The sequence below is a fragment of the Ictalurus punctatus genome, chromosome 11 (assembly GCF_001660625.3).
Source record: "Ictalurus punctatus breed USDA103 chromosome 11, Coco_2.0, whole genome shotgun sequence".
Classification (NCBI taxonomy): Eukaryota; Metazoa; Chordata; class Actinopteri; order Siluriformes; family Ictaluridae; genus Ictalurus; species Ictalurus punctatus.
The window spans coordinates 1,093,395-1,111,641 of NC_030426.2; the positions used below are offsets into that span (position 1 = coordinate 1,093,395).

Here is an 18,247-nt window from a genome sequence, read left to right on the forward strand (position 1 = left end):
TCTACTTGGGATTCAGGTTGAATTTTGGAGTGGGAATAAGATGTATGTTTCCATGGCTATGATTAGTCACCCTCAACCAGTCTCCTGTCTTTTGGAAACCTTGATCGTATTCAAAGTAAAATGTCCAGAATAGTAGTAAAGAAAGAAATCAAATCAAAATAAACTTAATTTTAATGTTTGTTGTTACCTAGATGAGGATGGGTTCACTTCTGAGTCTGGTTCCTCTCAAGGTTTCTTCCTCTTAAAACATCTTAGGGAGTTTTTCCTTGCCACCATCGCCACTCAGTGGCTTGCTCAGTTGGGATAAATTTGCACCTTTCATATCTGTATACCGTGTTGATATTTCTGTAAAGTTGCTTTGAGACAATGTCTGTTGTAAAAAGCGCTGTACAAATAAAATTGAGTTGAGTTGAATTGAATTGAATTGCTACAACTACAGCTGTATGTTGTATGTTTCATTGGGTAGCTAACATGATGCCCATTTATTTGTTTGGTTCAGACATTACTACCCTCAGAGATCCTATTAATCCACATATCTTTAAAAGAAAGAAAAATACACATGTACTTGGAACCACAAGCATTGTAGTGAGATTTGGGACAGTGGCTAATACTCAAATGTTTTGTTTATATTTGAAATAATTTTTAAATGGTGGCATATTTCACCCACTAAGCATAATATACCATCACAAATAATCAAAACACCCATCAATACATTTATATATATATATATATATATATATATATATATATATATATATATATATATATATAGTTTATTTATATATATATAGTTATTATATAGTTATTATATAGTATTATATAATATATTTTATTATATAGTTTATTTTTATATATATATATATATATATATATATATATATATATATATATATTTTTATAGTTTATTTATCCTTGCATAAGAACACAATAACTGTAACATAATTTTGTCTGTTTCCAAAAGAAAGGGGATTGGTTGAGAGTGACCAATCATAGGGGCGGGAACATCTGCCTTATTCCCACCCCCAAAGTGTCAAAATTCAACCTGCAGATTGTAGCCCATGACCAAGTGCTGGCAACGTATGAGCATATGTCACAGCTGACCCTACATGCAGAACAGAAGTACACTTGCATGCAAAAGCTTCTCTGAACGCTTGATCCTTCATGCTCACAGCACAATTTAATGCTCTCTATTAATGATATTGTTTAAACTCCATGTACTTAGTCTGCATACATGTCAGGTACCAATTAGGGAAAAACCTCTGCCCAGTTTTGTCCATTTTTCTTGTTTACCTCTGCAGGGCGTACTGCGTATCCACCTGCAGGAAGCTCAGAATTTGATTGCGAAAGACAACCTTATGGGGGGCATGGTGAAGGGGAAAAGTGATCCCTATGTTAAGATCACCATTGGAAACAACACCTTTAAGAGTCATGTTGTTAAGGAGAATCTCAACCCCACCTGGAATGAGATGTATGAGGTAAGCAGTATTCTGGATAGGGTTATGCTAGCAAATAAAAGTGGAGCAATAAGGTCAAGTCTAAGATTTGTTTTCCCAAATGTTCTTGCAGCTGGTTTTGGCCTCTGAGTCAGTTTCAGAAGTCTGCATAGAGGTGTTTGATAAGGACATTGATAAAGATGATTTTCTAGGAAGGTATGTAGACTACAATTAACATGTACAGAAAACTATTGACAGGAGTGCAAGATTTTATGGTTAAAAGTCTTAATAAATGTTTCGCAAACACTTAATTTTTTTTAAATGAAATATGATATTTTTTTCAACAGGTTCCACATCATCTTGAGTGAAATAATTCAGGCTCAATACATTGACCAGGTAAGTCTTTAACTGTATTGCTAAGGCTTTAAATGACTTCATTGATTTCTGACTTTCAAGAACATGGATCAGTAATGTACAGTGGATATGAATAGTCTACACACAACTGTTAAAATTGCAAGTTTTTGTGATGTTAAAAAATCAAATCAAGATAAATCATGTTGTCAGCCCCGAAGCACGTGCACGTCCATGCACTTGCATGGTACATCTTCTATGTTTCCATGTTCCATGTTTTGGAAATTATTTTGTATCCCTCTCCTAATCAATACCTTTCAACAGTGAGGTCAAATACATGATTTGTAAGCTATTTGTGGAGCATGGCTTCAGCAGTTGGATGATGTCAAGAAAGGCCTACAGAAACAACTGATCTATATAAGTACTTGATCAAAATCGCTCCATTGATGGTGTATGCTAATTAGTTTTGAACATGATTATGAATGTGATTAGTTAATTTATGAATGTGAAGTTAATTCTGAACATACCCAATTACAAAATTGTGTGTACACTTGTGTAACCAGGTTATCGTAATTGTTTTCCTTTCCCCCTAAAACTTTTCTATTTGTTTTTCATTTGAATGTCATTAGTTGCTCTATCACATTGTTTTGATGTCACAAAATCCTGAAATTTTGTGTTGTTGTGTAGACTCTTAATATTTACTGTAGATATAAGGTGGGATTTAGGGCACCGAAGATTCGGGAAGGGGTGTGTCTGGTTCTAGTATTTGTGTGTGTGTGTGTGTGTGTGTGTGTGTGTGAGAGACTGCTTCTTAATATTTTTCATGAAAAACCTAGCAGCCTTTATTATGTTTATTGTCTGAAAAGTGGTCTCTTATGTAATATGCTGCTTTCTTTACTGACATGCAAACATTTTTTCTGTAACATTTAATTTTGTGCTGGAAAACTAATGTTTAATAATATAGAAGTCCACCCATCCATCCATTTTCTGTACCTCTTATCCTATATAGGGTCGTGGGGGAGCCTGGAGCCTATTCCAGGGAACTCGGGGCACAAGGTGGGGGGCATCCTCAATGGGGTTCCAACCTATTGCAGGGCACAGTTGCAAACAGAACATGCTCTGCGCACACAGGGTGGAGGCGCTTTTAGTGGTGGACAAGGGTCAGCACGGGCACTCTGACCAGTGGTATTTCATATATACCACTGTGATATTTATAATTGAGGCCTGGTGGCACTCACTTGCACAAAAACCTTTGGGAATTGTTTGACAAGGCATGGGTTGACTAATTGTCAACTTTGGTTCTTGGCAGAGCCAGACAGTCTACTGGGGCATGATACACTGTCCTAAGACTGGCCTCTCTGTCTGCTGTACACATTTCCTCCTCTGCCCACATTTCACAAAATTCAGGAATCAAGCCTCAGTCTGTGGACATGAAGGTTTCCACTGCTCCTCTTACTAGTGATCAAAACATCTAAGGAATTTTCTCCTCAAATAGACCCTCAGGCAGGTTACCTTTACCTGTGGGTTTGTCCCCTCTGAGTGTTGTGCAGGTTTAGGATTGCAACCCAGAATCCCGGTAAACACTGAACACTGAAGAGTCTCTAGTACATGGTCCTTTCAGGCCCCCAAGTGAAAACCATGAAATCCATGAATTAATTCACCATTCTTCCCCAAGTGCTCAGTGGGCTGGACTCCCGTAAGATATCTGCTTATGAGCCAATGCAGGATGACTAACTGAAGTGGGTTTCTCATCACTTCACATCAACTAAATTCAATTCAATTCAATTCAATTTTATTTGTATAGCGCTTTTTACAATAGACATTGTCTCAAAGCGGCTTTACAGAAATATCAACATGGTATACAGATATTAAAGGTGCGAATTTATCCCAACTGAGCAAGCCACTGAGTGGCGACGGTGGCAAGGAAAAACTCCCTAAGATGTTTTAAGAGGAAGAAACCTTGAGAGGAACCCGACTCAGAAGGGAACCCATCCTCATCTGGGTAACAACAGATATTGTGAAAAAGTTCATTATGGATTTATATGAAGTCTGTATGGCGTTAAGAGCAGCCGTAGTCCCAGCAGTCTGGAATTAAAGAAGATTTGAGCTCCATCCAGAGGCAGAAAGGATCTGGATCTCTAGTATCTCCATAAATTCGTGTGGGGCTCGGCGAAAGGAGAGAGGGAGAAAAAAGATAATTATGACTGCGAAGTAGTAGAACAGAATCTAGTCAGGGTAGGCTTGAGTAAACAAATATGTTTTAAGCTTAGACTTAAACACTGAGACTGTGTCTGAGTCCCGAACACTAATAGTAAGACTGTTCCATAACTGTGGGGCTCTATAAGAGAAAGCTCTTCCCCCTGCTATAGCCTTCACTATTCGAGGTACCGTCAGATAGCCTGCATCTTTTGATCTAAGTAGGCGTGGCGGATCATATAAAACCAAAAGGTCGCTTAGATATTGTGGCGCGAGACCATTTAGTGCTTTATAGGTTAATAAAAGTATTTTATAATTAATGCGAGATTTTACTGGGAGCCAATGCAGTATTGATAATATCGGTGTGATATGGTCGTATCTTCTAGTTCTAGTTAGGACTCTAGCAGCTGCATTCTGGACTAATTGGAGCTTATTTATATTCCTACTGGAACATCCAGACAGTATGGCATTACAGTAATCTAATCTAGAGGTGACGAATGCATGAACTAGTATTTCCGCATCATGTAGTGACAATATGTTCTTATTTTAGAAATATTTCTGAGATGAAAGAAGGCTATCCTAGTAATATTATCTACATGAGCATCAAATGATAGGCTGGAGTCAATAATCACTCCAAGGTCTTTAACTGCTGCACATGATGAAACAGAAAGACCATCCAGAGTAACCATGTGATCAGAAAGAATACTTCTAGCTACACGTGGGCCTAATAAAAGTATTTCTGTTTTATCAGAATTAAGTAGAAGGAAGTTAATTAACATCCAATGTCTAATGTCCTTTACACAATCCTCAACTTTACTAAGCTTCTGTCTGTCCTCTGGCTTCGCTGAAACATACAACTGTGTATTATCAGCATAACAGTGGAAGCTAATTCCATGTTTACGAATAATTTGACCTAGGGGTAGCATATATAAAGTAAAGAGCAGTGGGCCTAAAACAGAACCCTGTGGAACTCCAAAAGTAACCTCAGTACGCATGGAGAATTCACCATTTACATCTACGAACTGATAACGATCGGTCAGATAAGACCTGAGCCAGGAGAGGACTGCTCCCTTAATACCAACAACATTTTCTAATCTATCAAGTAGAATAGTGTGATCTATAGTATCAAAAGCTGCACTAAGGTCGAGTAACACAAGCAGCGAGACACAACCCTGATCGTAAGTCAGTAGAAGGTCATTTACTACTTTAACTAACGCTGTCTCTGTGCTATGATGAGGTCTAAATCCTGACTGATACATTTCATGAATGTTATTCCTATCTAAGTACGAGCATAACTGCTTTGCTACAACCTTTTCTAAAATCTTAGAGATGAAGGGGAGATTTGATATTGGTCTATAGTTGGACAATTGAGACGGGTCAAGATCAGGTTTTTTAATCAAGGGTTTAATAACTGCTAATTTAAGTGATTTAGGTACATAGCCAGTGCTTAGGGAAGAATTGATTATATTTAGAAGTGGTTCAATTACTCCTGGACCAATCTGTTTAAACAAACATGTAGGTACGGGATCTAGTATGCAAGTTGATGAATTGGCTGAAGAGATTAATGTAGCTAGTTCGGTCTCTCTAAGCGGAGCAAAACACTCTAAACATTGATCTGATATTGCTACATTGTCATGTAATGGGTTTGTTACAGTACTGTCCGGTTTTAATTTAATGGCCTGTATTTCACGTCTAATATTTTCAACCTTATCAATGAAAAATTTCATGAAATCTTCACTGCTATGTAATGATTGAGTGTTTCTCTCTGTAGTGGTTTTATTCCTAGTTAATTTTGCTACTGTGTTGAAAAGGAATCTAGAATTGTTTTTGTTGTCTCCTATTAAGGTGGAGAAATAGATTTTTCTAGCATCGCCAAGAGATTTCCTATATTTCAGTAGGCTCTCCTTCCATGCTGTTTGAAATATCACCAGTTTGGTTTGACGCCATTTACGTTCTAATTGTCGAGTTGTCTGTTTTAAGGTTCGCGTTTGATCGTTATACCAGGGTGCTAATTTTTTTTCTCTAATTATTTTCCTTTTGAGTGGAGCCACTCTATCTAGCGTGTAGCGGAGTGTTGATTCCAAACTTTCAGTCGCCTGATCGAGTTCTGTGTGATCTGACGGTGATCCAAATCTAATTGATGTTTCTGCGAGATTATTTATGAAGCTCGGTGCAGTAGCTGATGTGTAGGTACGTTTTATGCGGTAGCGAGGCGAGGTGGAAATATTATGATCAATACGTATTATGAACGAGATAAGATAATGGTCTGAGACAACTTCAGACTGCGGAAAAATGATAATATTTTCTATACTTAGTCCGTACGTTATTATGAGGTCAAGAGTGTGACCACCATTATGAATAGGCCCGATTACGTTCTGATTAATCCCTACTGAATCTAAGATGGACACAACCGCTAATCTTAGAGGGTCTTCCAGGGTATCAAAATGAATATTAAAGTCTCCGACGATTAATGCTTTAACTACAGACACAACCAGGTTTGAGACAAAGTCTGCAAATTCACTAAGAAATTCAGTATATGGCCCTGGGGGTCTGTAAATAATAATTAGAGGAATTGACTTATTTTTTGTGGCTACATAACTTATATTGGTATAAAGAATTTCAAAAGAATTAAATTTATGCTTAGGTTTTTGTGTGACGACTAGATTTTTACTATGGATGAGTCCAACACCTCCTCTACCAGTTGAACGAGGCTGATGTACATAACTGTATCCAGGAGGACTGGCTTCATTTAATGCTATGTACTCGTTTGGTTTAATCCAAGTTTCTGTTAAACACATTAAATTACATTCCTGATCAGTAATGATGTCGTTAACAATAAGAGCCTTAGACGCAAGAGATCTAATGTTTAATAGTCCTAGCCTCAGATCAAAAGTGCTGGCTTGTGCATTCAATATGATTTAATATTATGTTAATTAGGTTACGAAGATAGACTTTCCGAGATTTTCTATATATTTGTATAGCTCTGGGAACAGACACAGTCTCTATAGTATGTATTACCTTTGCCGGATTTTTAATTGAACATTGATTATACTGAATGTTGTTATTATTGGAAGATGTGCTTACGGTAGGTAGGCAGTCACTTGGAGTGTAGCGCCTTGGAAATGTTGTCTGAAAGCAGTTCCGCTCCAAGGCTGCTGGGGTGCAGGCCATCAAGACGAAACAACCTAGGACGCTCCCAGAACAGATTCCAGTTATTGACAAACACCAGATTCTGCTCATTACACCAAGAGACTAACCAATCATTTAATGCTAGAAGTCTACTGAACTTTTCTGCTCCACGTCTGTATGTGGGAAGAGGTCCAGAGACGATGATCTTCGCGGTGGGTGATCTGCCTCGTACCGTCTCGATCAGGCTGGAGAAGTCCCTCTTCAGAACCTCCGTCTGCCGCAGCCTGGTGTTGTTCGTCCCCGCGTGCAGCACAACCGCTCCAATGCGCTCGTCCTTCTTCAGGATCCCGGATACCTGCGCAGCGACATCAAGGACACAAGCACCAGAAAAACAGTGTGTGCGCACCTTACCTTTAGATGAGGCTACACGGACGTTCCGCAAAAGGGGTTGCTTTGGTGACAAGCTGCATGCTTTGTTGATAAGCTCATCTTGCCTAATTTGGTGGCCAGGTGGCTCTGCGGTAACCTTTTTGTGGAACCTTTGGTCATAAAATTGATAATATTTTAGTCAGTCCAGTATATCCTCTATGGCACTACTTGGAATGGACAGCAGCGATAGTCCACTGGGTGAAGTATGTCATCACTATGGCTTACAGGAAAGCCGGAAGCTAGGCCACTAGTGTGACCTGCCACTCTTAGAGTAGTGTATACTCCTTGTGGACATTACTTATAGGCACTCCAGGAAGTCTGCACTGCTGTGATCTGTGCATCACCATTGTGCCTCTTCTCCAGGTTCTAGAAGTTTAACATTGCCCCTGTCAGTTGTGTGAGTGCAGTTATCTCAGAACAGTTCGTCCTAAAGTGGTTTGGTTTCTCATAACATTACCCAGGTCATATTCACTGTGTTGACAGTTACTAGGTGTGTGAGGTGTGTGATGGGGGTCATATAAACACCGGAGATTTAACTAGCATTCTATTTCACAAACCCCCCCCCCCCCACACACACACACACACAGCTTAAGTGCTGCCCTGCCCTTAACCATCTATACTCTTTATCTCGCTTCTCTCCCCCTGCTGAAATAGAAACAAAGCATGTTAATTGCTCAAAATAGATTTTTTTATGGGTCAAAATATACTTGGCCAGTTGTCACTATATCTGGGTGCAAGCATGGTTGGTGTTTGTTTATGTCATGTTTTTTCCCCCTCATGTTTTTCAGTGGTTTACTCTGGCTGATGTGAAACATGGATGCCTTCATCTGGTTCTGGAGTGGCTCCCCACAGTAACAGAGCGAGATAAACTGCAACAGGTACATATGTTTGGTATTTAAAAGTCTTTAAACAAATTTACATATGTTTACACAGAATTATAGTCAGAGACATTTATTTGACAGTTGAAATGAATTAAAATACTTTTTAGGCACTGCAGTTACAATCCAGCTCCTATGAGAATAAAGCCTCACCCTCTGCAGCCTTGCTGTTTGTTCTTATTGAGAAAGCTCATGCACTGCCAGTGAGTTACACACACACACACACACACACTCATGCAGTACACTCACACCCCTTTATCACACATTATGTGTAGATATCCATGAATATTGCAGTGTTGTCTATTTATTACTGTAGGCTTAAATACACAGACATTACATAACATTAAAACCACTTGACAGGTGAAGTGAATAACATTGATTATCTTGTTACAGTGGCACCTGTGAAGGGGTGGTATATATTAGCCAATTGTGAATAAATGGATAGCTAATTCTTAAAGTTGATGTGTGGGAAGCAGGAAAAATGGGCAAGCGTAAGGATCTGAGCGAGTTTGGCAAGGGCCAAATTGTGATGGGTAGATGACTAGGTTAGAACATTTCCATTAAAAAAAAAAAATTATTATTTCTTTTAGAGAGATAGCACCAGGATGCACTATGGGAAGAAGGCAAGCTGGTGAAGGCAGTGTGATTGCAAAAATTGTTCAGGAATAGTTTAAGGAACATGACAGAGAGTTCAAGGTGTTGACTTGGCCTCCAAATTGGCGCTAGATACCTCAGCACACCTTGGGAGGTCGTGTGGAGACAAAGCCTCAAGTCAGAGCTGTTTTGATGGCACAAGGGGGATCTACAAAATATTAGGCAGGTGGTTTTAATGTTATGGCTGATCAATGTACATACAGTAACTAAAATTCACAGAAAGTGGGTAGAATTGCATGGATAGTCAACTATCGATAATTCAATTTCACAATGTATATGTGTGTAGATGGTGAAGGGTGGGAAGGAGCCTAAAGCTGGAGCAGAGCTTGTAGTCACTGGAACCTCTTATAAAACCAAGGTAGGTCTTCATTAATATTTAATCATTTAATGAGGGTTTGTTCATTTTATATTTTAACTGACTTTTGTTATATCACAGTTGTGTGATCGCTCTACCTCTCCTCATTGGGGTGAGATTTTCCACTTCCTGATTCATGATCCCAGAGAAGACGTTCTTATTATTAAGGTAATTTAGACTTCCTTTTCCTTTAGATTCTGTAGACAAAGAATATCAGAAATTTCTATGTTAAATTTTCTAACTCTTCCTTCTCCTTTCTTACCTTCTCAGCTCTCCAGTGGGTGGGATCAGCCACTGGGTTCCCTGGTTCTACCAATTAAAGAGCTTCTGTCACAAGAAGGAATGCTGCTGGACCAGTGGCAAAATCTGGATGGTGCTTCCCCTGAAAGTCAAATCCTACTGAGAGCAGAACTCAAGGTAAAACACATTGAAATCTGTAGAACCTATACTGTGCTGGAGTTGTCTGCATGTTTACTAATGTTACAGAGTAGATTTGCATGACACCTGGAACAAGGATGGCATGCTCGATAAGATGGTAACATGGTGGCACAGCGGGAAGCATTGGTGCCTCACAGCTCCAGGGTGCTATGTTCAAACCTGATCTCCGGTTACCAACTTCAGAGTTCAAATTCAAATTTTATTGGTCACACACAGCCATACACAGTATGATACAGTGACCTAAAAACAGAATTTTTATAAACCAGAATGTACTTGCATACAAGTAGCTAAAGAAAAAATATATATAATATAAAGTATATAAAAGATAGATGGCAGAAAAATTATGGATTATATGTGGAATAAAGTGCCGAAACAGTAGGGGAAATAAGTATTGAATGCAACAACATTTTTTTCAGTAAATATATTTCCTATGAGGTTATTCATTTATTAAATTTTCACCAGACATCAGAATTGTCACGGAACGAGACTGGAGGCGGATGCAGGTGCAGGTCACAGTCTTTATTACTTAAACCAGAAACAAATAAACAGATAAACAAACACAGGGAGCGCGGTCTCTACTGACTATACTCACTCTGGTCCCCTAGCTACGACCGCTAACATGCTACACCTTAGCACATACCGGTATACTTCCTTCACTTGACGAACTAACCAACTATAATACTGCGCGATGTGCGCAGTCACACAGGGGGTTTAAATAACAAACCTAATTAAACCAAAACATAAACACCTGGGGCAAATCAGGGACTTAATCAGACTTAATGTCCAAGCGGGAAGTGAACGAAAACAGAAGAGTCACATGACCAGTCAGCGGCCGTACCGCAGTGCCCTCTGCTGGCCGTGGCGTAACAAGAATTAACTCAAGAAATCTGCAAATCTAAAGAATTCATAACATTAAAGTCCTTAAATAAAGTTATCTGTAGTAAAGTAGAAAGGCACAGGAAAAAGTATTGAATACGCTAAGAAAAAGCAGTTCTCCAAGGCAACATAAGGCAAGGAATCAGCTGAAATCCATAAGTAGTTAGAAAGTAATTATACCTCCTATCTGCAAATTAATATCAACTGTGTTAGTAAATTGATAGTCTATAAAAAGGTTTTTCATTACCAAGGTGTCACCCAAGAAACATCTCATGATGGGTAAAAGCAAAGAGCTTTCCCAAGACCTTCGTGTTATTGTTGCAAAACACATTGATGGAATCGGATACAGACGTATTTCTAAACTTCTGAGTCCTCCAGTAAGCACCATTGTGGCCATTATCCGCAAGTGGAAGCAACATCATTCCGTCATCAACCGGCCATGCACAGGAGCTCCTCACAAGATCTCTGACCAGGGAGTAGAAGAATAGTCAGGAGAGTAGCCCAAGAGCCAAGAACCACTCGGAAAGAGCTCCAGAAACGCTTGGAGGCAGCAGGTGCCATCGTCACAGAGAAAACAATAGGCAATGCGCTCCACCGCCATGGCCTCTGTGCACGCTCATCTCGAAAGACTCTATTACAAAAGAAAAGCTTGTTTAAAGTTGAAGCTCATTTAAAGTTTGCAACAACTCATTTGGACTCCACCGCCTATGAAATGCTGGGAGAGTGTAGTCTGGTCAGACGAAAGCAAAATGTAACTTTTCATACTACACACCATGTTTGGAGAAGAAATGGCACTGCACATCACCCTTAAAACACTATACCAACAGTGAAGTTTGGAGGTGAAGCATCATGGTGTGGGGCTGTTTTTCATCGGATAGTACTGGCAGACTTCATAGAATTGAAGGAACGATGAATGGAGCCCTTTACCTTTCAGTTAGCGTGTTCAATACTTTTTTCCTGTGTTATTCCACTTTATTACACAACTTTATTTATGGACTTTAATGTTGTGAAATCTTTATATTTGCAGATTTCTTGAGTTACTACTGATGTCTGGTGAAAATTTCATGTGAATAACCTCATTGGAAATATATTTACTGAAATTTTTTTTGATGCGTTCAATACTTATTTCCCCCACTATATCGGCACTTTATTCCACATATAATCCATACTTTTTCTGCCATCTATTATATTTTGATTTTTTCTTTAGCTACTTGTATGCAAGTAGACTCTGGTTTATGAAAATTCTGTTCAATGCTTATTTCCTCCACTGTAGGTGTAGTTGTATGTGCACTTCAATGCTGTGGAACATCAGGCTGAGGTATTTGCAGTGAAATTTTCATAAATATTTACAAATACAGGGTAATACAGGCATATTAACAGGAATGTAGGGCATGTGGGTGTTGTGCAAACAGATCCAAGGAGTTCTGTGCATGTTCTCCCTGTGTCCATGTGGGGTTACTTCAGGTTCTTCACTTATAAATAAAAATAAAGCCTGAGTCCTTAGAGGTGTATGGTGTTTTGGGATGGACTGGCATTCCATCAAGTGTGTATACTTATACTTCTCAATGTCCAATATATACATCTCACTTGCCTACACTTAAGTAGTTGATGTGTATATTAAATAAATTGTATAACTTCTTCTTTCGGGTTCCAGATTTTGGCATCAAAGATAGACAGAAAAGGCGAAAAAGCTACTGAAAAAAATACAGAAAAACATCCTGAAAAGTCTATTGAAAAGACACTGGAAATGCCTGTGGAAAAACCTATTGGAAAATCTCCTGAAAAGTCTAATGAACCTGCAGAACAGGCTACAAAAAAGTCAACAGAAAGCTCTGTGGGTGCAAACAACTCTACTGGTGGGCAAAGTGGCAAGAAAACACCAATCAATGCTGAGCAATTGTTGACAACAGCCAATAAAGAGTTAAAACAAGAGACCAAGCCAACACCAAGGTATGTTCTGGAGTTTGAGTGAACTCCATCCTTGTTCTTACATATAGTGCGCTCTAGAATTATTAACACCGTTCATGAAAATGGGCAAAAATACTGTATAAAAACATCATTCAGTAAGTGATATTCTGAGCTTGAACATACAGGTGTCACATCTCAAGACGTAACAAAGTAGGGGACAGATGCAAACGCAGTTTTACAGTTTTATTGAAGAGTGAGACACAGGCAAGTAAATCCAAATCATGATCAGAAACGTAATCCACAAACATGCAAAGGTCAGGCGATCGGCAAACAGACATACACGGGGCAAAGCATGAATCATGGTCGCGGTCACAGATTACAGGGTCGATATACAAAACAAGAAACATAAACTATAACGAGGAACTGGGAGCGGAGAAACCAGCGTGGACTAAATGCACTAATCTAAACATGGAACATGACAAGGACAATAACTAAGACTATGACTGTGGTTAACTATCGTATGGAATCTAAACTAATCTAATCCACTATATCTAACGTAAGTATTTTATCGAATATTCCGCGCCGTGTTCTGGGAGACGTGCGGTAATTATACAAGCACAATCAGCGTGTTGATTGAAGACAGCTGACAGCAATCTAGACACACGCTAAACAGCAGCCAATGACAGAACAGGGAGGAAACATAACAGAAACATAACAAAAGCACATGTCCATTGTACACAATGTCACGATTGTCAAAATACGAAAAGCAGGTGCTCGCGCGCCTTGCTCATGCACGCGTGCCCACATGCTCTCCAGCGCGCTGCTTAAAGCGGAAACTGTGACAACAGGGACATTGCATAGTTTTATTTAAATATGCTTTTTAACACGTTTTTTTAAGTAGTGCATTTTCTTCCACAAACCATTTCAAAATTATTGGCACGTTACAATTAATATTTCATGAGGCCAGCCCTAGAGAGAATAAGAGAATGTCACTGAGTCTCCTTTTGTAATGTTTAACAGTGTTGGCGACACTCATAGATGGTCCACTCCTCCATGCAGAACATTTTTAGCTCCTTTATATGTTTAGATACAGTATGTACAGTTGAGGTCGTAAGTTTACATGTGCCTTGTAGAATCTGCAAAATGTTAATAATTTTAAAAAAAAAGAGGGATCATAAAAATTGCATTTTGTTATTTTATTTAGTAATAAGCTATTTCACATAACAGATGTTTACATATATTCCACAAGACAGTAATAACTAAACTTACACAAATTAACCTGTTCAAAAGATTCTGTGTGTTGTTACCTGGATGATCAATGACTGGTTTTATGTTTTGTGATTGTTCATGAGTCCCTTGTTTGTCCTGAGCAGTTAAACTGCCCGTTGGTCTTCATAAAAATCCTCCAGGTCCTCAAAACTATTTGGTTTTCCAGTATCTTCTGCATATTTGACCCCTTTCCAACAGTGGCTATAAGATTTTGAGATCCATCTTTTCACACTTAGGACAACTGAAGGAATTCATACACAACTATTACAAAAGGTGCAAACATTCACTGATTCTCAAGAAGGCAACACGATACATTAAGTTTGAACAGGATGATCGGTGTAAATTGTTATTTTTTTGTCTTCTGGGAAATGTAAATATCTTATGTAGCTTGTGAAGGGCAGTGCTAAATGAAAAAAAAAAGATCTTTAAACAAAAAAGGCACATGTAAACTTATGACCTCAACTGTACATGTGGAATTCCTGTGTGTTTTCTGTAAGTTTCATATCAAGAGATTTATATCCAGAGATTAAGATGGTCATTACAAAACAATATTTCTTTCTGGGACCAAAGCATGTTAGAGAGGTCAACACATGGAAGGGGGCTCAAGTATTTTACAGTTTTTTCATCAGAAAACAAAGTCTAACAGAAAAGGTGACAAGATCAGAGATGCATCTTTTGTTGTTGAGCACAGCCTGCAAGTGCTGTGCAAACATGCAAGAAATCTATGTAGGAAAATGTGTTTCCTGACTCACAAGTCAAAAACATAGCCATGTACTTCATTAAATGTCACTGCTTCATCCACAAATTTATTAGTATTTTGCCCATTTTTATGGGCTATCAATAATCACTGTAACAGTATCAATATTTATTGTATTGACACAGCCACTGAAGGGTTTTATTACCTCTGCTCGTTTCCTAAAATCATTGGTCCTGAATTTGACAATATACCCATGTATGAACTAAGCTTTACAGTTGGTTGGCTATTATACCAAATCCAAATATAACAGGTTTCTCAAAAATGAAAAAAAGCAAATGAATGTGTGGATAATGAATTCTAATATTAAAAATGTCTCTGTAGGACTTTATTTGACAGCACATTTATCCACCCAGATAAACCACCAACAGAAACAAAATATGGATTCTGTATGTTTATGGCATGAATATTTGTTATGTTTACAAAATAACTAATAAGCACATCTATTTATGTGTCTCCTTTCATCAGGCTCAATGAACTAGTGGCTTCTACAGTACCAGTACCTGTATCACTTTCTGAAGACACACAGAAAGTACTGGCAGCAGATATCACTCATGACACAGGACATGAGACAAAGGTAGGTGTTTGTGTGTGTGTGTGTGTGTGTGTGTGTGTGTGTGTGTATGTGTTTGTGAAGGGGAGAGAGAGAGAGAGAGAATTAATGAAACTTTGCAAACCTTGTCTCGTACTATATTTACAGGATTTGAGTAAAGCGTCCTCAGTGGGAGGAGCCAGTAAGACTGTGAAACCAATCACAATAAGCGATTCAGCATGTACAACCAATAATGAGCAACACTTGGATAAGGCAGCTGATAAGTGAGTTAAAAGCAACTCTGCCTGAAATTTAATCTCTGTTATAGACCTTTTCATTTCAGAGGACATTGAATGAAATTTATCACTGTGCCCCTGTGCTGCTACACTCTTATTAATATGCCATTGTTGATTTTCACTTGCAACCGGATGAGCGGTCACTTGTTGTACAAGGAAAGTAGGGTATATCAGGAGCAAATTTGAGTTGGCACAAAGCACATTATAGTTGACAGTTCATGGATCATTCCCTGTTAAGTATGTACTAAGTAAACAGATGCTTAACAAAAAACATGCTAATTACCTAGCTAGTTGGCATAATAATGTGATGGAACTGTCATGAAGGAAAGATGATTGGCTAGTAAATATAAATTTGAACCAGTTAAATGTTAAACTTTTTATTTGCTCCCATTTGCCCTTTGGCTTTTCTAAAAAAAAAACTTGGATATAATCACAGTGGTTAGCATGTGTAGCATGCCCATTAGAAATGGTTTTGAAATAGATCAGTGTTTTTTACTGTTTTGGATATAATTAGGATATTTCCCATTTGTATATAATAATTTATTATTGATCAAATTGAATCCAACTTTAACCTAAGAGTCAATGAAAGAATGAACAGTATAAACTAAAGGTGATTCCATATAATCCCCGCATTGACTTAACATTATGACAAACTATGTCAAACTATGACAAACTATATTATATACAAACTGACAAACTATGTTACTGTAGCAGCCAGTTAATATTATTACCCTGATAAACAACTACACTTTACAACTACATTACTGACCAATACTAATCCAAGTTATGAATTTGTGGAATGCTTAATACAGATGTTTTAGAAAAGGAGAAAAGGAGGATTAAATATTTCACAGTGGTACTGAATATGTAACACTCATTATTTCTGTATTTATTACCTTTCTCACACTTCTGTGCATTGGTCAGCAGTTACATTAGTATTTAGTGGCAGATGCCTCACCTATGGGTAAATAAATTGTGTATGTGTCTGTGTATGTGATTTGTGTTTTTCAGTTCTCATGAAAAGGTTTATCCAACTGTTCCTGCTGCTGAAAAAAAAACAGAAATAGCACGTGTGCTACCACAACACACATGTACTTACCCTGGCTTTGGCACCCAGGTGAGGAAATATGTAAATATGCAAGTGACAAATTCCTTCTTATTCGTCCTCTTCTTTTTCTTCTTATTATTATTAATAATAATGGGCCAAGCACCAAAGGTACATAGGCACCCTATTGTTATTCTACCTTTTCTTCTTCTCCTTATAATTTTTCTCTTCTTCTGGCTAGGTTGTCTATAGCAACCCCTAGAACTGTCTGGTAAATTTGGGCCTAATAGGGGGCCAGGCACTACCTTACTTAAGGTTTTGCATCTGGGCTTGCCATACCTGTACAATCTGGACATGGCTGAGTTCTCATTTAGACTATCAACCCTGTTGAGTTAAGTGAGTTAAGTCTGTTAAGTCTGCTCACAAGCAGTAGGGGTCCTAAAGTCCTGCCTGAAATAAGAAATAATATTTTCCTGTTCAACACTGTTAAAGTGTGGCAGGACATGATGAAATTTGCAGGGAAAGGGGGCTTACTATCAAACCTGACACTATTCATTCAGAATATAGATTTTTTCTATGGTGTTCAAAAATCTCTATTTCATACATAGCATAGAACGGGGATCAGAGTGATAGGTGATCTGTACCAAAACAATACCTTGATATTTAACCAACTACGAGAACAATTTGAGTTTGAATGTGAATTTTTTTCGGGATACGTGCAGATTTGCCATTTTATTAATTCCACTGCCCCCAAAGCTTCCAGCAATATTCCAGAGTACTGTGACATAGATCATACGACATAGATAGACATTTCTTGCTGAAATTCAAAGACACACAACATCTTAACACAAAAGATTACTCGCTTTTTTACTCAATGGAATCCATTTGTATTGATCATATCTGGTGTGATTGGAGAAAGAGCTTAGTGCTGATTATATACTGTACAGTGCCCTCCACTAATATTGGCACCCTTGGTAAATATGAAGTTATGTGAAAAATTGTCTTTATTGTTTAGACTTTTGATTTTTTGTTAAAAAGAATTCACAAAAATACTCTGCTCTCATGGATGTCAAACAATTGCAAACACAACACAGGTTAATAAAAAATAATATCTTTGTTGAATATAGGTGTGCAACAATTATTGGCACCCCTATGAATTCATATGAGAAAAATATATTTGAAGTACCATTGTTCAATCATGACCTCCTGTTTCACAGGGTTATAAATATGAGTTAAAACATAGGCCAAATTCCCTTAATCATTCATAACAATGGATTACACCAAGGAATATTGCTGTGATGTGCGGCAAAAGGTTTTTGAGTGTCACACTCATTGAAAATGCCTATTTCCACCATGAGGCCAATAATTGAGAAGTTCCAGTTAACTGGAATTGCTATGAATCAACCTGGAAGTATAATATAGACATATCGTCTCAACGCACTGTGAAGAGGATGGTTTGAGTGACCAAAAAATCTCCAAGGATCACAGCAGGAAAATTGCAGAAGTTAGTTGTGTCTTGGGGTCAGAAATTAACTATAATCCAAAGTGACCTATATCAACACAAGTTGTTTGGAAGGGTTTCAAGAAAAAAAGTCTCTACTCTCATCCAAAAACAAACTCAAGCATCTTGAGTTTGCCAGACACTACTGGAATCTCAAATGGGATCGGGTTCTATGGTCAGATGGAACCCAAATATACCTTTTT

The 18,247-nt window shown here is 38.1% G+C and overlaps 1 protein-coding gene across 1 annotated transcript in view; it reads left to right on the top strand.

Moving 5' to 3' along the window:
* The window catches only part of esyt1b (extended synaptotagmin-like protein 1b), a 112,188-nt gene that overhangs the window by 62,959 nt on the left and 30,982 nt on the right, over nucleotides 1–18,247 (top strand). The window contains exons 28-39 of the mRNA XM_017479506.3: nucleotides 1,299–1,475; nucleotides 1,567–1,649; nucleotides 1,781–1,829; nucleotides 8,327–8,416; nucleotides 8,527–8,619; nucleotides 9,357–9,428; nucleotides 9,507–9,593; nucleotides 9,696–9,842; nucleotides 12,394–12,689; nucleotides 15,139–15,247; nucleotides 15,371–15,486; nucleotides 16,510–16,615. Coding sequence (XP_017334995.1) covers nucleotides 1,299–1,475; nucleotides 1,567–1,649; nucleotides 1,781–1,829; nucleotides 8,327–8,416; nucleotides 8,527–8,619; nucleotides 9,357–9,428; nucleotides 9,507–9,593; nucleotides 9,696–9,842; nucleotides 12,394–12,689; nucleotides 15,139–15,247; nucleotides 15,371–15,486; nucleotides 16,510–16,615 — 1,425 coding nt within the window. The remainder of the gene's footprint in view (nucleotides 1–1,298; nucleotides 1,476–1,566; nucleotides 1,650–1,780; nucleotides 1,830–8,326; nucleotides 8,417–8,526; nucleotides 8,620–9,356; nucleotides 9,429–9,506; nucleotides 9,594–9,695; nucleotides 9,843–12,393; nucleotides 12,690–15,138; nucleotides 15,248–15,370; nucleotides 15,487–16,509; nucleotides 16,616–18,247) is intronic.